General features: G+C 35.3%; 2 protein-coding genes across 2 annotated transcripts; one reads left to right on the top strand and one right to left on the bottom strand.

The window, feature by feature from the left end:
* Window positions 1–9,454: 9,454 nt before the first annotated feature.
* LOC122305587 (E3 ubiquitin-protein ligase ATL41-like) lies at window positions 9,455–10,753 on the top strand. The gene has a single exon (XM_043118182.1). The coding sequence runs from the start codon at window positions 9,611–9,613 to the stop codon at window positions 10,409–10,411; it is 801 nt and encodes a 266-aa protein (XP_042974116.1). The 5' UTR covers window positions 9,455–9,610; the 3' UTR covers window positions 10,412–10,753.
* Window positions 10,754–15,711: 4,958 nt separating this feature from the next.
* LOC122304073 (PLASMODESMATA CALLOSE-BINDING PROTEIN 5-like) lies at window positions 15,712–17,574 on the bottom strand. The gene is made up of 3 exons (XM_043116118.1): window positions 16,993–17,574; window positions 16,669–16,696; window positions 15,712–16,065 (listed from the first exon to the last, which is right to left on the bottom strand). Exons 1-3 carry the CDS (start codon window positions 17,495–17,497, stop codon window positions 15,903–15,905), a joined length of 696 nt encoding a protein of 231 aa, XP_042972052.1. The 5' UTR covers window positions 17,498–17,574; the 3' UTR covers window positions 15,712–15,902.
* Window positions 17,575–23,189: the final 5,615 nt, after the last annotated feature.

The raw sequence follows: 23,189 nt of genomic DNA, 5'->3' as shown, positions 1-23,189 counted from the left end.
AATGGATTCATAGCCACTATCCAAATATCATTTGCTGCAAGGCATTGCCATAAAACATGCATTACAGTCTCCTATTCTTGTAGGCAAATAGGCATTGAGGATCTTCTACAATTCTTTTAATAAACAAGTTCCTTCTTCTAGCTAGCAAGTCATTCCATACTTTTCATAAGAAAATCTTTACCAACTCAAGTACATTCAGGTCCCAAAAGTTCTTCCATCTAGTGTCCATCTCACTCTCCCCTAAGGATTCATCTTATATTGCTTTTTTCCTTTCAATTTTCACATAGTATACACTTTTAACTGAGAATAATCCTTTTTTTTAAGGATCCTAGATAAGTTTATCTTCTACATTCGTTTTGCTATCTAATCAAATCCAATTAATAGGTATCTATTAAATATAGGTGATGCAAATTTTACATCCCAAACTACTATATAGTATTACAATTTTCATTACACCCTCCAATGACCAAATATCATAACCATATTAAATGGAATTTTCATTTAATTCTCGAATTTGAAATATGTTAAAAATAAGTGCAAAATTGGTGACATAATATAATATGGACCATTGAAGCTTAACGTGGAGTGCACATTGTATCTTTTTTAGTGCTCGAAGTTGTAATGTACCTGTTTTAATAATTTATGGTGCATGGTATAAAGTCTAAGTTTGAGCGTGATTAATACATATCTTCCCTTTTCTAAAATGGAAAATGATATTTATATTTATAATTTTACTTATATAACCATACGTGCTGACGTGTCAACTATTGATATGTTTTTTTAAAAAAAAAAAAAATCAAAGCATTATTCATTCATCAGACCAAAGATCAGTCATTACAATGCTTTTCATGATGAATACATCTCTTAATCAAATCCAGAACCTGTTCTAACCAAACTGACTCTTCTTCACATGACAAGGCTAACTTGGCCATTTGATGAGCAGCATTATTCCCTTCTCTTGTTGTATACTGGATTCTCCAAATTACACCACCTTTGAAAATTGTTTTGATGTCTTCAATCACTGGCCATATCATAACAACTTCTCCTTAGACCTTTGTATATCCCTTATAACAAATAGGGAATCTTCTCAAATATGACCTGGTTTAAACCAATTTCCCTACATAACTGCATAACCCTCCATAGGGCATTAATATTTACTATTACTGAGTGAGAGACAAAAAATTGAGGCCTGAATAAAGTTGCAATTAGATCTCCTTCCCAGTTCGTAATAACTACTCCAGCTCCCCATTTTTAGTTTTTTTCATCTAAAGTTGCATCCCAATTTGCTTTAAAAACTGGTCATAGTTGTTTGCTCCCTTAGCATAACTTGTGCCAGATGATACTCTCCTAAGTGATTCTTTGCATCACTAAAAATAGCTTTGAGACTTTCAAACTTATCTTCAAACACATATTTTTTTATTTTGAATCAAATCCTTCTGAAAACACATATAGCTTCCTCCAATTCATTTTTCTGTAATCTTGTCACTATCTCCTCCCAAATACTACAAAAAAAATTTTACTATCATCCTCACAGCACACATTACGCATAATTTTTTAATTTTTTACATTTTTTTTCTTTTACCAAATGCGTAGTGTATGGATGATGAGTAAGATAATTAATTTGTTTTGGAAGAATAAAACTAAAAACAATTATAAAAAAATAAAAATATGCATGGTATATGGTGTGGGAGTGATGAGTAGTAAATCTCCACTACAAATTTATAATGCGTGGCAGGTTGTCTCCTGCCACTAGTTGCTTTTAGTGAGAGGTTTAAGTGACTTTCCTTTTATATAGATTCCTCTTAGTTGGAAGAACCTCACTAGTTGCTTTCTAGATAAATACTTTACCTGAATTTGGTATAGTCATATTCCAAATTTTCTACCAACCAGCTAAATCCCTTTTGTTATTCAATTGTTCTCATCTCAACACTCTTCTCTTATTAACCACCAAGTGACGACACTTTCATTAAGAATATGTCATTCTTGTTAGGGCTCCATATCAGTTTATCTTTAGACTCCTTACTCAAAGGTAGGCTACTTATTACTTATGCCTCTTTTCCATCCACTGCTTCTTTAATAGAGTTGATATTCTGGCAACCTTTATGCTTCATTTGAATAGTTAAATGAGATGAGATAAAATGAGATATGAGAATAGTAGTGAGATTGTTTGTGAATAGTATTGAAATAATTTGAGTTAAGATTCGTATTGTTTTGAGAAATGAGAGAGAAAAAGTTAAATAAAAATATTATAAACTTAAAATGTTGTTAGAATATAATTTTTTAATATAATTTTTTTTAAAATTTAAAAGTTTTGAATTTTTATTTTTTGTATTTTATTTGGAAGTTTGAGAAAGTTGTAATTGTCAGTAATGATTAGATGAAAAAGTATGAAAGATAAATTGAAAAATGTTTGTATTTGAATAGTATTTTGATATTGAGATAAGATGAGATATGATGTGATGAGATGAGACTAACTGCTTATCCAAATGGGGTCTTAGTATTATCTATTAATTCATTCATTGTTGCTTCCTTATTAAAAAGTCTTCGTAGGAGATTGGACCTTAAAAGAACTAGGTGTGGGCAACCACTTATCACCCATATTTTTATGAGTAATGCTATATACAGTCTGTGTAAGCATTATGTAATTGTTTTAAAAAAGAGTCAGGTTTACTAGTAAAAAATTATTATTTTTTCATGTGGATCCTGTATTTATTCACTTTTTTCAAAGTAATTATGCGGCACTTATAGACTCACGGCTGCAAGTATCATTTCTCTATTTTATATCAGTACCATTCCCTACCCTCCATCTGATGCCCTATTGAATCAGATTTCTCGACCCCCATATACTTCTCCATATATGTGTAGGACCTCCACCTAGTTTGATAGTCAAAATATCATCTTGTTTATAGTATTTTTATTTCATGAATTTTGCAGCCAAGGAGTTAGGATTAGTAAGTAATCTCTAGAACTGCTTTGTGAGCAAGGCCTAATTTCAATCTTTTTGAAGCCCACCCTCCTTCACTTTTTGATATGCCTATCTTACTCCATTTCTTTCACTGAATTCTCATATCTTATTTCTAATGTCCACAACAGAACCTTGCCATAAGGGCTGAGAGTTTCTTGCATAACTTCTTTAGAAGCTTGAAAGCACTCATTGCATATGTTGGGATTACTTGTATCATAGGTTTAATAAGGATCTCTTTACCTGCCTGAGAAAGAAAATGGTTCTTCCAAATATTAATCTTCTTCCAAACACTTTCTTTAATTGCTCTGAAAGAATTATATTTAGATCTTCCAACCACTATAGGCAAACCGAGATATTTCTCAAAATCCCCACGAACTCTTGCTCTTGTTTCTTTAACAATATGGTCTTTTACTACTGGCCTGGTATTAGTACTAAAACAAATAGAATTCTTTTGCATATTTAACCTATGCCCAAATGCAAGTTCATATTTATCCAATATCTATTCTACACTGCTCCACTCCTTCATATTGGATTTAACAAAAGTAAGCAATCATATGAAAAAAACAAATGATTGATATTGGCTCCACCTTTTGCTACAAATACCCCTTTTATAGCACCATTTCTTTCAGAGTTGTTGACCATGGAACTAAGCCCCCTCTACATAAAAGAAATAGATAAGGAGATAAAGGATCTTCTTGCCTAATACCTTTTGTAGGAATTATTTTATCACCAGGTTGTCCATTCACTAATATTGAACACTGCATTATTAGGTCTATCCACTTCTCACCAAAGCCAATCTTCTTCATCGCTACCTTCAAATTCTCCCACTTGACTCTATCATAGGCCTTGGACATGTCCTATTTTGGGACCATACTCCCTTCTTGACCTTTTTGTCTAGTTTTCATCCTGTGTAGGGCTTCATATGCTAATATGATATTGTCTGTTATGAGTCTTCTTGATATGAAAGCACTCTGATTATCAAAAATAACTTATGGTAATACCTATTTTAATTTATCAGCAAGAGTCTTTGCAAAAAAAATTTCATAAACTTATTGGTTGATAATCTCCAACTCACATAGGGCTTTTAACCTTTGGAATTAAGGCAATATAAGCTAAATTAATAGCATTGTCTAATTGCCCACCATTCAAGAAATTTAGAACTGTTGTAATGACCTCATCATCTACTCAGTCCCAATATGGCTTATAGAAACATGCCCCAAACCTATCAGGACCTGGGGATTTTAAAGGGGGTCATCTGGTTCAATGCTTCATCCACTTCCATCCTGGTGTAATCCTTATGTAAACACTCATCCATCTCATCTGTTACTCGCCCTTCCAGAAGAAGTAAACATCCCTCTATTGCCTCTGGTGTAAGGTTGATTGACTGGTACACCCCTATGTAGTGATCTTGGAAAGCATTTTGCATCTCCACCTGATATGTTCTAAGAGTAGACTGAGAGTCCCTCACCTAAAGAATCTGATTTTTCTTCTTTCTCTTAGCAGCATTGTGATACCCCATATATTAAGATTGAGTGTAGGTGGTGTATGGGATCCCACATTGCTTGGGGATGAGTAGTTCTTACTCTTTATAAGGTTCCAATAAAATTATAATTATATCATTGACTAGTCCTTTTGGAGTATAGGCTGTGTGGTTTGAGCCTTCCATTGGGTCGTTACAAATGGTATCAGAGCCTATCCCAACAAAAAATGTTAGACTTGAGCCGTGCCACCTACAACAGACATGCCCGACGAGGACATCGGGAATTTAAGGGTGGTAGATTGTAATACCCCCATATGATAAGATTGATGATAGGTAGTGTATGAGATCCTTCATTTAATCGGATGAAAGTCCAACTGTCTTGATTGATGAATTAGACCGTTGTATGAACCATTTGACATGGTTAAGGGTGTAGTTTAAGAGTAGAGAGCTGTCTAATAGTTAATGAGAAAATGAAATTATTTGGAGCATTTTGCACAAAAAAGTCTTTCTCCTTTGACACGGCAAGCAAAACTGAACATATTTATTTCCAAGTCATTTTAAAGGTTTTCTTAGTAGACGCCCTCATTTTTATGCTACTAGCTAATGACTCCTTGTAGGCATATTAAATTGTTAGAGACTTTGTTTGTTTCTTGGAATTATTAGAGACTTTGAATATGTTGTGAATTAAATTATTTGGATAGGTCTCTAAGCTAGAAATATGAAATTAAGGAAATATATTTATATCCCCTTCCATGGAGAGTGGTTTTACAATATTTGATTGAGAAGTGCTATAACAGTAGATCCACAAAGAGATCTCACAAAAAATAAACTCAGAAATTATTATGTTTCATATGATACATTAGACTTACTTTACAATAAAAATAGTTTTACAATCAAACGCTACATCAAGCCATACCAGTTTGTTAGTTGGTTTATTTTTATGAAATTTCTTTGTGATTAAAAGGTTGGTTTATTTTTATGAAATTTCTTTGTGATTAAAATATTTCTACCTATAATATATTCTTTTTTAGATCATGTGTGACGCCCCCAAATCCCCACGCCCGAACACGGGGAAATTGGGACGTCCGGATGGTGACAACCCGGGTCACCATCCCATCGACGGGTGCCGAGTGTGTGTAAGGCAACAGATATGTACAGAGAAAGACGCAGCGGATAACGAAAGTCATAACTAAGTACCAGAATTTTTTTTCTTAACATAATACAGGCTGTTTAAAACATACATAAATAAAATATTACAAAAACCACAAATACAGTTTTAAACAAATATAAAACATATCATCAGCAACCCGGCGGAGCCGCATCCTCGGGCTCAGCCTCCTCCTCTTCGTCCTCTAACTCTGCACCAAAAGCTACGGAACCACGAATGGTACCGCAGGTAAGTAAAACCCAAACACTACCAGATAAAAACACATAGAACTCAAACAAGATGCATGAACCATGCCCAATGCACAAAGCCCATAAAACCCAAGTTTTCCACACACGCCAAAAACCCATTTGGCCCAAAAGCATATCCTTTCTGAAAAACACGCCAAAAGTCACATTTGGCCGCCAAAAGTCCATTTGGCCCAATATCTCGCCAGAAATCCATCTGGCCCACGCCAAAAGTCACATTTGGCCTCATAAACCATTATCCAATTTTAACCGTATGCACCATGACCTCCCCTAGGGGTCATCCGCACACCCTGACTCCAGTGTCACACCGTAGAGTACCACCACGCATGTGACACCTAATGAGCGATGCCCAGTTCCGCGCCCCGCGCGTGCGTAGCCAAGCATCCTCTAACCCTCGCCAGCGAAGGGCCACGGAGTCGGTGAGTAGGGCGATGCCCGGTTCCGCGCCCGGCGCGTTCGTAGCCAAGCATCCCCTAGCCCCGCTCCCGTCATCTCTCTCGACAACTCAGGGGACATCACTCAGTTTATTCCGCTCTCGAGTGACCAGAGGAGCTCCACCGAGATAATAACCCATCCCGGCTTGGGCTCGTGATACACACGCACCCGTAAAACCACTCACGCCAATACACAGGCTTTTCACACATGAACAAAAACACACATGCATGCACCATGAAATGCCATATCAATGCATAATAAATTAACCAACCAACATAAATCAATTAAACAGACAACTCCGTCTTCCATCCATCCGACCCCCGAAACTCCTCGGACTCAGTCCGGAATCAACAATCAACAACAGTAAATAAATTGAATGAGCGATATATATTTAAATCTGAAAATAGGGTTTGGAAAATACTTACAGCGCTATACGGCAATTTTAGAAAACAAGCGGCATTGCAAACGGCGGAAAAACAGCAACGTCACAGTGAAAATTCACTGTGGCCGTGGGTCTGAAAAACCCACTTTTGAACGGGGACAAACTAGGACACGAGATTGATAGGGAATGGTCTAGGGATGGTTGTGAAGCTATTGGAAGTGATGAACGGCCGTGGGTGGCGGCGGAATGGCCGGATTACCCAAAACGGAAACTAAGCTCGTAGGAGCTGTTCCGGTGGTCGTTGGAGGCCGGAAATGGGTGGGTTAGGACGGCAAGGAGTCGGTGATGAAGTGGTGAAGAAATGGTGGCCGGAGGTGGAGCGACGGCGGCGGATCGGAGTGAAATCCGTGCGGCATTGTTGGGCTTTTTCCGGCCAAATGGGCAGCCGGTTGGGGGTGGCTTTCGGAGGGGTGGTGCGCCGGAGGGAGGGGGAACTTTTGGGACCGGTGGGGGTCCGGTTGGTGGCCGGACGGCGATGGGCTGGAAGAGAGAGAGAGCCGGCGCGAGGGAGAGGGAGGAGAGAGAGAGAGAGAGCACGGGGGGTCCGAACGCGGGAGAAGAAGAGAGAAAAGAAAAAATAAAAAAGAAAAAGAAGGAAAAAAAAGGAAAAGAAGGGAAAAAGAAAAAGGAAAAAGAGAAAAAAGTAAAAAGATGTGAAAAGAGATGAGGTCCAATCCTCACTCCGGGAAAACGAGACAAACCGCCCAAAAAAGATTAAAACTACAAAACAACTTAAAGAAATAAAACACAACCTCAAATAAATTAAATTAAATTAAAACCCAATTTTTAAAACGCAATTAAATTAAAATAAAATAATTGATATATTAATTAAAATAAAAACAATTATTTCCGCGAAAATGCACTCAAAAGCGGGTCATCACATCATGTACCTCACATGAACATTTCATTCACTTATTTTCTTTTTCTTCTCGAATTTATTATAATTGTTTTGATTGTGACTCTTTTGCTAGAAATATGAAATTAAGGAATATCTTTTATGAAAAATTCTATACACCACATTCACGTCTCATTTTCATTCCATTATAATGAAGTGGTATTACTAATCAATCTTTCTATTTTTTTTTTAAATAAAGGATTATCCACTAGGGATAATAAAAGTATACATCTTACTTAGTGAGATGAAAGCGTGATCTATAACATTATTCATGATTTATACGTTCATGGAGGAGGGATACAGATCCTCTTTAGTTTTTTTTTTTGTCTAAAATAATTAGATAATCCAATTCAAAAAGAGTAAAACACAATATGTACTGAGTTTACAATACTAAATATTGTCTTTCTATACTACAAGAAAAGTGAGTTTTTGTAATTAAAATTTATTGACCAAAAAGCCAGATCATGTAATCTCATGCAAACAAAATATAATTTTTTTTTTCTCTTCAATTCTCAACTTGGGAAAGTCAATAAAAATAAATAAATAAACCAAAATTTTGTTGAAACGTCAATTCTTTGAGTTTACCCAGTTAAAACCAAGTGCTTATGGAAGAGAGCAAAGAGACCAAGAAACAGAGGAAATAGAAGGGTATCATGATCAGGTGGAAAATTAATGAAAATCAACAGGATTCGTGTGAAAACCTTTCTCAAAAAGTCATGACCTTATATCTCAATATTCAAGATAGCTTGTTGCTTTCTAAGATTTGTCAACATTTATACTATTCCATCGATATATACGAAAACGTAAAATACATTATTTGATTTAGATTATTTAGATATGAGTTCGTATTCTTCAATCTTCATAACTTCTTAATCCTAATTCTCGTTTTATTTTTTAAAAATTTTATATACAGTTATTTTTACATGCTTTTTGTACACTCTATTAATATGATTGGCTGCATCACTTTTTTTTTTAATATAGAATAACTATTTTGATCAATTACATTAATAGAGTGCATAAAAAATACGTAAAAATGATTATATATTTTCATTTTCTTCGATTCCCATATCTTTAATGTCTAAGGATAATTATAATAAGCACTAACTTTATACATAAAATAATTCTACATACAACCGTAAAATGCATAAATACCGTGTAATCGATTTAAAAAAAAGTGAGATCTATTATTAAAAATTATATAAATCTTATTATTTAAATAATACGATGTTGGTATGCTCGGTATATCGAATTAAAAAAAGAATAACTCAATTATGATTTTAACGTGTTACATCATGAAAAGATAAATAATGCATGGATTATGATTTTCTAAATTTGTCAAGTTATTTTGAAATTGTTAAGAGTTTTTGAGATCTTTGCTGTAATTTTCAAATTGAACCGTGCATCTTAATATTTTCAACATTATTCAAGAATTTACCATATTTATCACATTCACTCATCACGTGTGCGTGCCTACGTTACAGCATTTACACGTACAATATATATGTATTTTTAAAAGCAATAAATACTGAGCGTTGCTGGCATCCAAAATTGAAATCTTTTAGGTTTAAAACTCAGATATATATATATCAATCCGTCGAGGTATTATATATATTTTCTCTTCAAAATTAAGGAAATTAACGTACGTACGTATTAATTGAATTCTCCTAAACTTGGGATATTTTTTTTTTTTGGTAATTGAGAGAAATACAATGAATTAATTAAAGAGCAAAATACAGGAAATGGAAAGTCAACATTCAGCAGTCAACCACTTTGAAAAGATGGTGTGTTTCTACTTAATTACTCCATTTTCTCTTGTTATTTTTTTGAGAAACCCAGTCCTCCACGCATTTAGCAAGATATCTTCACCTGATTTACACACAAAAGCCCACAACCTACGCACACAGCTTCTCTCACAAACAACATATTAATTTGCTCATTTCCTCTCATCTTCCCAAATCCTCCGTCATCGCAAATCCCACCATGCCTTCCTCCTCCTCTAAGCGGTTTCTCGAAGAAAGTGATGATGATGAAAACGGACCATGGCCACACCTTAATTTATCCCCTCATAGAAAAGTAAGTAACGATTTCAATAGCAAGATCATGCTCGTGGCCATCGTTTCATTATCGGTGGTGATCTTGTTGGTTATTGCCTTGCACATATATGCGAGGTGTGTGCTACGCCGCCAGGCACGTCGCCGAGCAGCCATCCGTCAACTGGGGTTAACCGTCGCTCATGCCCGCTCCAGCCAGCAACCCAAGCCCGGACTCGATGCAACTGTCATCGCTTCGTTGCCCGTGTTTGTTTTCAAGCAAAGGGATGACAGAGATCATCATCATGACCAGGATGATGAGTCGGCGACGGAGTGCGCGGTGTGTTTAAGCAGGTTAGCGAATGAGGAAATGGCTAGGTTGCTACCAAACTGCAAGCACATTTTCCATGCGGAATGCATAGATAAGTGGTTGGGTTCACACTCGACGTGTCCCATTTGTCGAACCGAGGCCCAGCCCCTGGTTCAGCCCGTGTCTCGCGAGGGTCCGGCAGGTCTAGCCGGAGGCATTACCGCACCCACGGATCCACGTTTGGGCAGTCTGCAGAATCCTGGAGTTTCATACATGGAAGAAGGAACATCTGATGGTTGCAGCCAATCAACAGAAAAGGCTAGCGGTTCAACCTCACGATTAAACTCATTCAAAAGGATTCTTAGTAGGGAAAGATCGTCCAGAATAATTCATTCTTGCAGCGGTGAAGACGACGCCATAGAAGATTTAGAGAGACAGTAAGTAATTAATTTTCAGGTAATAAGACGGTACTGGTTTTACTTCTTATTTTCCTTGGAAAAATACATGATTTTCCATTTCCATTAGAGATCAATATGAGTGAGTATAAGGTATACGTCATCAGATAGATATACAATTGGTTCTAACCGAATATATAGATCTGGAGCCAATGATACATACATACATACATATATATATATATATATATATTTATATATTCAGCAAAAGTGTACGCGTACGTTGTCAGACTTTTTTGAATCTCTATATACTTCTGCATAGATTGAGGGGAGTGAAAAAATAAAAAAAAATAAAAGGTCAGAGACTTGTTATTATAGACAATATTGTTTATGAAATATTAATATTAATTGCTTGGTCTAAATTAGAAGACGTGATGGATGTTTGGTAACCTACAAGGTGGATAATAAAGATAATTATAACTGGCAATATATATAAATTAAAATTAGGTGCTCCCCATGTGATGTGATGTGATCATGAAGTGATACTAATATTTAATTATATATGCTATAAAAATAAAATCGACCGGCCGATGATTTTTTTAAGTTTTTTTTTTGAGATCACATAAGTTTTATATATATTGTTGACCTTTGGGATACGTATTGATAATGAAAGGAATCAATCGGTATTAGAAAATATATATAGATAGATAATCAATTGTTGATGAATCGACGACGATGATGATGATGATGATCTGTTCTTTGATTCTTCCTGATGTACGTACACACGTCTTCGATCTTTAGATGCAGTATAGTTGGTGTGAAAGATTGACCTTATTTTGAATAATTAATCCTAACAGTATCGTTTGACCCTTAATTTACGTGGAAATCCATTAGTCCAAGTTCAAACTTTGAAAAACCACACAAAGGTCAGGAGTTTAAGGCACCGTTTGGAATCAATTATTATCTAAATATTCAAATATTAAATTATTAAATTTATCTTAATTCAAAATCTCTTTAAATGTGAGACTTAAACTTTTTTCAACTTAAGACATTTTTACATATGGGATTTATAATATTTTTTAACTTTCTACAAATATATATTTAAATATATCTAAATTTATCTTAATTGAGTCTAACAAAACTCATACTACCATTTCGACTGATCATTACTATTTATAAAAAATTTAATTCCGCTTAACATCTAAATGGGATTTAATACATGATCTGAAACTAAGCTCATAACTAATTAACTCTGTAGTTTTAGCTGTTAAGAGTTCGCACGTATTATTAAAATTATATCTACCATGCATTACTCAAAATCATGAAGACATATATACTTGTCATAAAATGCTGGTGATCGAGGTCATTTTCAATTTCATAACTATGAAATAATTTTAGCTGATCTTAAAAGAAAAACACATGCATGATATGTATTGAATTAATTAATTTACGTTAAGGGTGGCTGTTCACTGATCCTTGACTTGCATCCAAGTGGTACGTTATACAGTCATACATTGTTAATTTATTAATTATTTTAGGATTTATTTAATTAGAAAATGTGTTTGTGGTTTTTTACGACCTTTTTTGATTATGCTCAGACAAAAAAAATCACATATTATTTGATAAGAAAACTCAATTTTATATATATTATGAGTATACTATTTATTTTAAAATTATAAATTGATGAGAGGAGCTAAATTTTATTATTTATTTTATATATTAATATATATATATATATATACACGTGTGGATTTGTTGGAATTTGAAACGTAGCAAAATTTGACTCAAATTGTCATGGGTGTGAACGCATGCAAGTTGCATTTAGATTAATTTTGCGGGCGGAAAGGAAACTCGTTTTTATTTGAGGGCCCACTTTTTGGAAATTCCAGTTTGGAACGAGGAACCATTTGTGGGCTAATCTTCTAATAGTTTGACCCTTGTAAGTACGCTGTAAGAAAAGACTGGAAAAATCAATGCATGATCACAAACAATAGAATTCCCGTTTTGTGCACAGTTATAGACTAGGTAAATATTATTTATATTTTAAAATAAAATTTAATAAACATAGAATTTATATTAAAAAAATTTAAATTTTTAATAATAAGATTTATTATTTTTTATAATAAGCGTGCGACATTTGTATAATTTAATAATTGTATCTAACATGTAAAAAAAGTCCAACCATGACTCCAATATATTAATTCTAGGGTGCAACTTGCACATGACGTGTACACTGAGCTGCTACAGCTTCTTACATAGCAATAGAGCTTCCATAACAAGTAGAGCAGGTTGAGGACCAAATTAAATTTTTATCCTTACAAGAGTCTTTGTTTGTTTTTAGATATGAGATGAGATGAGATAAATTGAGATTAAAGTTGAAAGTTGAATAAAATATTATTATAATATTATTTTTGTATTAGAATTTGAAAATGTTGTATTGTTTATTTTATTTTGTATATGAATTTAAAAACATTATAATAATTAAGATGAGATGAGATAAAATGAGATGACAGTTTTCTGAAAATGAACAAAATAGACAATATCAATATGTGTCCCTAAATTTGATTGATAGATAAGAATCTCAAAATATATAGGTGGAGAAACAAGTTTTGGAGGGACAATCGAGGGTTGAGTTTGTCTTGTGCTTACTTTATTAGATTCCATCGATCGTCTTGAATTTAAATCCTCTTGAATTATTGTTCGAACTATAGAATATAGTGTGAAAGAGAAATAAACATATGAAATATATCATACAATGTTTATCGAATATTAATGTTGGCCCTTAAGATATTATCACACATTATCTCATTTTATCTCAAAATGAACCCGAAAATCAATTGAGGAGGGACAATCACATAATAAGCTTTGAAACCAATTGAGAAGAGGCAACCCCAAAACAGGCGTTGACCTCAAAAATATATACTATCTCCACTAAAAAGCCTCGTTTTGGATAGTAAATGTGTTTCATTTCATTATTATAACTTTTTTAAATTTTCATATAAAATATAATAAATAATTTAACTTTTTCAAATCTCAAAACAGTAATAATATTATAATAATAATTTATTCAACTTTCAACTTTCATTTATTATAATTATCCTATATCATCTCACCATCCAAACCACACCTTAGGAAGACCGCCTCATCCTGAAATAGAGATAGATCAAGGTGGGGAGGAAAGAAACCCACCACATGTAATCTTTTGTTTGCGAATACAACTTGAATTTAAAATATTTTCTATAATTTGATAGCTATGCAATAGTTGAGATTGAAAAATTCTAAATATCGCGCTATCGTTATTTCACTTTCATTTTACCATGTAAGATGTAACACTTTTATTTTATTATTCTTTATCATTTAATGGTGATAAATGTGTTACATCTTATATAGTAAGATGAAAGTAAAATGAATATGATGTATAACATTAATCATTTAAGATTATTGGTCCAATATTCAAGTTATTAAATTAGTGAGAAATGATAACTTAAAGGCTTCATGGCCAACATATATACAACAAGTTTATAGGCTTCATGGGAAATCTTTCCAAATTATCATCAATCTCCTTCCAAATTTAGTAATTTGGTCAATTATTTTTATAGACTACTCTCAAATTTGTTCTTCAGTCAGTCTTTTTAGTTGATGAATAATGCCCCTTTCATCGAATATAAAAGAAGTCCTAATATTTAAGACAAAAAATTAATTTTATGTCATAAGCAAAAATTACCCTGTATCAGGGAGAGATGAACAATGAAGCATATAGCTAGCCTTCCAATTAAGATGCCACATATTCTACAAACCAACCCCTAAAAGAATAAATCAACATCGTTGCATTAGAGTGTAGATATATAATCCACCTCCCAAATAACAAACCTCAGGCTTGTGGTTTCTTGCGAGGTCAATATTTTCCCACGTAGTTAAGAAAGAGACTTTGAACAAAAACAAAAACCCAATTCTGACTTCTGAACTTCAACTATGGTGGGAAAATATTGACAAACCATGGAGAAGTTTACATCACATGCTCCCTCCACCGTTTCAGCCTAATCTTTAATAATTTTAGGATTACTCTATTCTCGAGCCGGTGTGTGGATCACAACATTTAAATGGTAAAATTATGACATGTGAGCACACTTTATTAGAAAATCGCCTTGACAATGTGTGCAGGCGGACGATAGCCAGAGAGTTGAAAAAAACTGCAGCATGGAAACAATGGTCTTTTCACTTAGGGAGAGAGAGAGATTCAATGTGGGGTTTATGGGTAATCCGGATGTGCATTCAATCTGATAATGACTTTTATGTTAAAATGAGAGGCATCTTGTGAGGACTCCAATGATCTTCTACTTTAGTTCTCCCTCTGATCTATCCCTTTCTCCCTCGAGCGTTTTTTTTTTTTTTTAATAAATTATTTGTCTTACTAAATTCTTGCCTCTTTCCCCTTTACTATTTTCTTTCTGATAATTCTTCCCCAATTATGACAAGGGGATTTCAGTCACTTATTTAGAACCCAAAAAAAAAAAAAGCAAACCAGCTCTGGATGAGGGCTCCACGAAAAGATGTTATCCTTGTTTAAACAACACATTCATGGGTTAGTGAAGAAATTGGTGCATGAGCTGTAGCTTCTTTATACAATAAGTGGGTCGCCAAAAAGAGGTTCACACTGCTCCACTTATTTGTTGCGTTTGTTTACCAAAATGGCGAGGTATGACACCACTGAGGTACAAATCTTCCAACACGAGTAAAAGCAACTAATCAAAGAAGAATGGAGAAGCAAACATTAACAAATATTGATAACCCCAATAATAGAATAAGCCGATGAGATGAACCATGGACCGTTTCAGGGAAATGGCACTTCAAAGATTTCCAGGCTTTTCGAAGAGTGGATAGAAATGTGTATATATTTTTGATCGGTGAAGGGTGGATGGAAATATTATAGAGCTGTATTGCAGAAGTAGAAGATGATGAAAAGGAGGTCATTCAAAATTATTCTGCAAACCTCTCCACCTCAAATAAATCTTTTGAACCACAACATCTCTAAGCAATTGAAATTGTTCCCCCCCAACTGGCCACTACAAACATGGCTACTGTATTTATGTTGTAGACATATATTTGTACACTGCCACCAATATATATTCTAGTATATAGCAACAATCATAATTCAAACAAGGCATAAAATAAATTTCCAATGTACAATGGGATGCATAACTGTAGTCATATCAGTTCTGAGATTGCTAAAAACCTACAAAAGCAAGCACGGGATCATTCTAGGAATCAGTATCTAAGCCATCCATAGGGTTCACATATGTATTCCCCACGAATAACCCATAAAATCCCATTTGGCTGCAGGCACAATAATTTAAATCAACTTGATTTAGTTAACATTTTACAAATCTCAAAAAGCTAAAACATAACAGTAAAGGACAAACAAGACTCATTTATCACTAACCTAATATAATATATACTGCGGATTTAAGGGAAAAAAGGCCTTTGCCTTACTATTCACTGACAGCTTAATTTAAGGGAAAAAAGGGCAAAGTAGTTCTTTACCATTGTGAAACAACCCATGTAATCAAAATGAACATATGACAGGTAATAACAGGCCAAAACCAGTGTTGACCAATCTGAGTGCAGCCGCTCATATGTTCACTTGGCCCCATTCCAACTGTTGTTGTGGGACTGGAAAGGCCTCCATTGTTCACCGACAAGCTGCATAAAAAAAATGCGTGAATATTCACAATCAAGAAAACCAAAAGACCCTGTTATGATATTGCAGTAAATCTTGGAAATACGACCATTATCAATAACATATGAGGAAAGGGTATGTTTCATCTCGCGTTGGTTAAATTTACTTGGGCTGTAACCTCAAGGGACAATGTGACGGAAAAACATGGCATGGTTCCAAATTAGAAGCCCAATAGTACTGTGCCGTCCAAATCTTTAGAGGCGTGTTCTGATAACTATTTACACATTAGCTGGGTTTTGAAATAATTTAGCTTGGAAGAATAAAATTAGCCTCTGCCTTCAGTACACGGATCCAGCATGGGTAACCATGCCCTGGACTTCCTAAGTTCCTAGTATATTAACTCGTAAACTTCATCAAGTTCCACAGAAAAAGTGAGAATGCCCAAAACAGAATCTTGAATTTTTCCCTTAGAATAAAACCTAAATTATGTGCATTTCTAATGCAGTTCCCTCAATTGACAGAAACTTCGCGAATTACGTCTTACCATTCGAAGCATTGATTTTTCCCAATAAATAATCTTCTGACTTACAGAACCAAATAGATGAAACTAAACTCAGAACAATTACCTGGATGGGAATTTGCATTTATCATGACCTGCAATCAAAACATTGAAAAGAAGTTCTGATAAAAAACCCTTCACCATTTAAGAATAACCAAAGAAGGGCGAAAGTTTTCCAATCCCAAAGCCCTGGTCCCAGAAATTTTTCTCACTTGGTCTTAGTGGATTCAAACTAAACGAAGTTGATGAAAATATTAATGGGGCTACTAAAATTAGCTCGAGTAGCCCTCTAAACATATCCAATCAAACTAGGACTGAAGAATCCCAAGAGCAAACACTAAAAGCTTAGAATGAAAAATATATGGGATGCAAAAAACTTTTTGGTACTCACTAGGGTTCAAAGAAGTGAGGGCGGCAGTGTTATCAAAGAAACAACTGTCGTCAGTCAAGCCGTGCCTCAAGTAGTAGTCATTGAAGGCAAAAGAAGCCGTAGCCTGGATGTCATTCGGGTCGTAGCAGGAACCGCCTTGCCGGATAGGACCGCAGTCGGCGGCACCGGGCCCGCAGGCCCAGTCCAGAGATGCCTGCAAAGCGGCGTCCTCCGCGTTGTTCTTCGCCACGCACCACAGCTCCGTGCCCACAACACCGTTCTGGGCCCTTGAAACGGTTCTCTTCTGCGGGATCGACGCACGAGAGTGCGGAACGTCGAGGAGGGTCAAAAAAAGCAGGAGAGAAGAGAAGCCAAGGGTTTTTGCCATTTTCCAAGAGAGAGAGAGTGAAGGATTTTGGGCTACGAAGAGAAATAGCGAAGTGCAGCCGATCGGGGATTGGGGGGGGTTAACGGTAGAAATGGAAATGTGATCGTTACTGTGATTAAGGGGAAGGTGAAGCGGCATTGCGAAGCAGAGACAAAAGAGTAAAGAGAAGAGGCATGGCCGACTTGCATGGCATTTCGAGTGAAATCCACGTTTTTTAACACACCCGTACATCTTCCATCCAAGTCTCTTTGCTGACCACACTTACTTTCTTTTTTTTTTTTTTTTTTTTTTTTTTAAGAATAACGTTTGTTATGTTTTAAAGTTGTCTGGTCGTGACAAAAAAAAAAAAAAAAGTTGTATGGTCTTAAAATTAACTCATCTAAGTTTGAAAAAGTTTTGGTGGAATCTGGTTTTTAATATTTTGAATTTGAGGCATTCTTGTTACCTATGGAATAATCTTCCTTAGTTGAAACTTACAAATCTTTGATGATTTGAAATGCTGCGAGGAGAAGACATGCTTCTTTTTCCTTTCTCTGGGCCTATTAAGCGACTAGGGGGCAAGCCATACCTGGGCACCAGTTAAAACACCAGGCTGGCTATAAATCATAGCCACGATCAGAAGCTACTAATTTCCAACGGCCAAGATATTTCGATAGCTCTATATGGATTAGATAAATTGCAAGTAACAAGAGGAAAATTTAAATAACGAGCCTCAATTTGGTTTCAAATTAGAGATAAAGCAGTTACGAGTCTCCAGAGAGTGCCCATTGCCCCCCTCCTCTCTCTCTCTCTCTCTCTCTCTCTCTCTCTCTCCATCAACTTGCATTCAAGAAGGTATGCAAATATTTTCATTCTAATCTACAATCAATATTACAAAAATTCTCCTAACTTCGGTATTGCAGGTGTCCCTATACCTTTGAGCCTTTTTCTCTCTTCTTGCAATAGGCTACGGGAGGTTAGGAATCCGAAGCACGTCCATAACATTATGATTTAGAAGATTGAGAGGAGGTTGACTGGTTGAAAAAATATGTATTTGTCTAAAGGGAAAATAATTACTTTGATAAAGAGCATGTTGATTAATCTTCATACATATTTCTTTTTTCTTTTTTCTTTGCCTTTAAGGGTGGCTAATAGAATTTAGAGGATTTTTCAAAAATTTCTTGTGTAGAGGTAATGGGGAAGAAAGAAATTTTCATTTGATTGGTTGGAATAAGATTTACTCACCAGTTTTTGTGGATGATCAGGGTTTGAAATCTGAAACTTTTTAAGAAAGCTCATCTTGGAAAATGGCTACGGAGGTATCTTGAGATGGATGTGTTATGGAGAAATATTGTTGATGCTAGAAATGGGAGATGTGGGGGAGTTTGTGTTCTAACGAAGTTAGAGAAGTGTGGGGTCAGTTTGTGAAAGTCTATTTGGATTGGTTGGGGGCAATTAGTCAATCATTTTAAATACAAGGTGGGTGGTGAGATAATGATTAATTTTGGTATGATATTTGTTTGGGGATTCTGCACTAAAGAATGTTTATCTCTCCCTCTTTAAGATTGCTAGAAATCAAGGCGCTGTAGTGGCCAATTCCTTTATTTTTGTTAAACTATGATCTTCAATGGAATGTCAATTTTATTAGAGATGTGCATGATTGGAAAGGGAATGTCGTCTTTGATTTTTTTGAAATATTATATTATATGAAGATTGTTCAAGGAAGGGAAAATAGTTTGATGTCGATTCATGCTAGAAATTATAGAATTTCAGTTAGCTCTTTTTATAAGGCTTTAACTTATCATTGTATCAATAAATTCCATTGAAAATGCATTTGGAGATCTAAGGTGCCTAGTAAGGTGGCATTTTTCTGTTGGTTGGTATCCCTTGGAAAAACTTTGGCCACAGATAATTGGGGAAAGCGTGGATTATTTGTTGAGGATTGGTGATTCATGTGTAAGAAAGATGATAAATCTATTGATCATTTGTTTTTTCATTATGAGGTGGTTAAGACCTTGTGGAATGAGATTTTTGGTAAAATGAGTATTGCTTGGGTGATGCCTAAGCATGTGATGAATCTTTTGCACAAGCTATACCTTCGTGTTTGATGTGGTACTTATAGTTGGAAATGAATGAGCGGTATTTTGAAGATAGAAAACATTCAATGGGAGAACTTAAGAGACTTTTTCTTTAGTATTTTGTGTATTTGGGCTAAGGCTCTTGTATTGAATGGAGAAAATCTTTGTGATTTGCTTTTAGCCTTTTCTAGTTCCTATCTTGTATTAAGGTGTTGTCTCTTATATACTTCCTATGTACTTAAGCTATATCTATTTACCTTGGGTTGTAATCTCTTTCATATGTGTGTCTTTCTTGAAATTAGTTGAACTGATTCTATTTGAATTGTATGCTCACATGTTTTAATCTCATTCATTTTTACCTCCTAGTTTTTGTTTCTTAATCATTAACGATGGAGTTTTGTTTCAAGCCTATGCCTATAGCCCTTGTAATGCATGCATCCTCGTCATCACTATGACAAATATAGGAATTAGTTTGATTACACAAAATCAAACTATCTCATCTCATTCATTATAAAATGGCTGGATTTCGATCTATTTAATGTTGCAAACGATGTTATAAATAAATAAAATGAAATATTATTATTTAATATTTGTTACACGTGTGATTACCATCCCATTAATCACATAATGGCTGGATTTCAATCCTTTTTAAATTAAATTATTCTATGCTGATTGAACATAAATGATAGTAATGTAGGTATATATAAAATAATAGTTTGTATAAAAAGTCTGATATATGGACTCATGTTGGATGCAACGCCTTTTATGACTGGAGAAGAAATAAATTAATAATGTGGTATATAAAAGTAAGGTAAAATGAGAACAGTTTTTTTTAATATATATATATATAAAAAATCTATATTTTACCATAGGAAAAGTATAAATTTAATATAAAATACGAGATGAGGTCCAGAATTATTTTATTTGCAAACTCCATCATGCATCGTCCAAAGTAAAATGATAATGCCATAATCCTATAACAAATTATAATATGAGTAATGTTCATCTATATAATTTAATTAAAGAAATATTAATAATAAAGAATAATAATATTTTATTATTAAAGAGAGAGTGATAAATAATCTAATGTAGATTTCAAGTTATGAGTGATTGGCTAAAAGAAAAAAAAAGTTACATATTAGTTAAATTTTCAACTTTTTTATTTACTTATAAAAATTTTGTAAATTAATGAGGTGTGTTGTTAATAAGATAAAAATATAGAAAATATTCAACTGGGCATACGTGCCTCAGGCATGTAACATCTTCTACTAGTATATATAAAGAAAAATGCTATATACAACCGACATGTAATCACCATATCAGATAAATTAAACAATGTGATTCATTCCCAATTTTCTGCAGGATTTCATTTATTGAAACACACCGTTTTATTAAAAGGTAAATCACACTGAAAACATCTCCTCACTTCTACCTTTTTGTTCTAAGCTTTTTCCTTCAATAAGCTTTCTTCTTTCTTCCGTTCATCCCTTCTCCCTAGCCGTAAGCCCCATTTTGATTATTCAGTCCCCATTGATGTAATTGACTCTAAAATTTAGAGAGTTAGAGCTAGTTCCATTAAAGTTGCTGCAAAGGAATTCGTCAAAGGGGTGGATTGAGCTTCTTGGAATTCTTGATTTGTTGGAATTCTGGCTTTGACTATAGTGCAATCATCTCTCTTTAACAAACATTTGGTCCCTTCATTTAGACATCAAAAGCATTCATTTTCACATCCTTGGCCCTTGGGTTTTGGCAACTGAAAAATAGGTAATTGCACATATGTTCTAGATCACAGACCAGATCGACCGACGGGGGTGGGAGATTTTTTATTATAAAAAAAAAAAAACAAACGCGACCCTCTATTCTCTCTCCAAAAAAACCCTAACAGACCAGATTGATCGACGGGGGTGGGAGCTTCGGCTCCTCCCCCCTCCTCCCTTCCCTCTTCTTTTCTCTCTATTTGCTGTTTCTATGTTCGTTTTTCCGTTTGTTTTGGGTTTTTATGTGTTTTTAGGTAAATAAAGGAGGGGGGTTCCGACGGGATCGTTTCCAGCTGCCGACCTTCAACACGCAACCCACCAGAATGTTGGACAGTTTCCGATCTTCAAGACCACCAAACGCGGTGCCAGAAGGGAGGGAGCGTAGGCCGCACATGCAGGACGAAATATCAGACAGAACCAAAGCGTGGCTGTCACGCGCCACCGAGGAGCCACTTGTCGACTCAAAACTTGGCTTTTCTGGGTCCTAAGACTCCAGGTGATCATCGAAAAACCGTCGGACCCCCTCTAAGAGTGGTTGCGTTGCACGCACCACTGGTTTTGTTTTGTTTTTCCTCTGTCTGTATTACTTGTTTTTTTGGTTTTCATCTGTCTGCCCGTCAGTGTTTTTCTGGGTTTTGTTTTGTATTACTTGTTTTAAACCGAGCGGGTGATGGAGTTTTTTGACCGGACACAACCCGAGGCTTGTGCTGTGAAGAAAGGCAGTCAATGTTACGGCTAGTGGACGTACGACCAACCTCTGATGGAGGTTTTGTGGTCCGCATGCGAGCTGGGTACTCGTGCTATGCTTGGGCTCCTGATGCCGTCGTCTGGGGTGGGTGTGCCGCCAGGCTCTCGCTGCTGCTCGGTTTCTGTGGTGGTCTGGTTTTGTATGGTAGTGTAGTTTTTATGTTATTCTGTTAGTAATAGATTAGGAGTATGCTTTTGAAGTTAGTGTCTAAAGCAGTGGTGTCCCTTAATCCACCTTCTTAGAAGGTCAGAGGAGCTGGTCATTCTGTTTTGTACAAAGGGCTTTCTCTCTTCGGAGAGGTTTAGAAGTTAAGATAATGTCCGCTACTTAGTGTGCGGGGGTGCTACAGAGCAGATGCGTAGGTTGGCTTATAGTCGAAATTTTTCTGTATTGATAAGTCAAATTTATAATTTCGTTATGATTAATGGATTCAAATTTTCAAAAAAAAAAAAATCACAAATTATGCAGAAGCCAAGCTAGTTGTTGTGCTCTTGGCTACAAGAAGTATAGAGAAGAAAGCAGAGCGCGAGCAGGTTGGTCTTTTTCCTTTCCGTCAAAACGGGTTTCGACATTTTTCTACTCCAATGGCTTCTTCATTTCAGTCAAAATGTCCACACTAATACCAGTTTGCAAAGTTTCTTCTTGAAATGCCCAACCAAATGTTTCTTCTATTTCTTCTTTTCAGAGCAAATGCGAAATGTGACGGCTTCTCAAATGCGAAATGTTCCTTTCTTCTGCTTCTTCTCAGTTATCTTCTTCCAATGGCTTTTCAAATGCGAAATGCCAAATATCAAACTCCAAATTTTAGCCGATGAGTTCTCTTTTTCTTTTTTTAAATTTCTGTTAAATGCTGTCGTCGGCCGATTATACGGTGGTTGCAGACGCCGGTTGTACGCAGCAAAATTCATATATAAAAGTGCAAACTAATGGATGAATAGAAATTTCATCCAATACGCACCATTTGACTCTTGTATTATACTTTCTGGCTATTTGTTTCTTTTGTTTTTATTACACTCGTGCCCCTGAATGATTGATTGTGTCTTGGGGGATTGGATTTGGTTCACTTCCTTACATATAAGAGTCTTCAGGTTGGTTGTTGTGAGGGGTGGATACCAAAGTCTTCGGGCTTGTTCTCACCCGTAGAGTAGAGGTAGATCGGAAGTGGGGCTTGGAAGAGGAAGAAAATTTTCCTCTAGCACTCTATATTTATCAGTTCTTCATCTTTGTTCCTCATCCCGGTGCATTGTGAATTTTATTTACAAACTAAA

This window comes from Carya illinoinensis, chromosome 3 (genome assembly GCF_018687715.1).
Source record: "Carya illinoinensis cultivar Pawnee chromosome 3, C.illinoinensisPawnee_v1, whole genome shotgun sequence".
Classification (NCBI taxonomy): Eukaryota; Viridiplantae; Streptophyta; class Magnoliopsida; order Fagales; family Juglandaceae; genus Carya; species Carya illinoinensis.
This window is presented reverse-complemented; position numbering and strand designations above follow the sequence as displayed.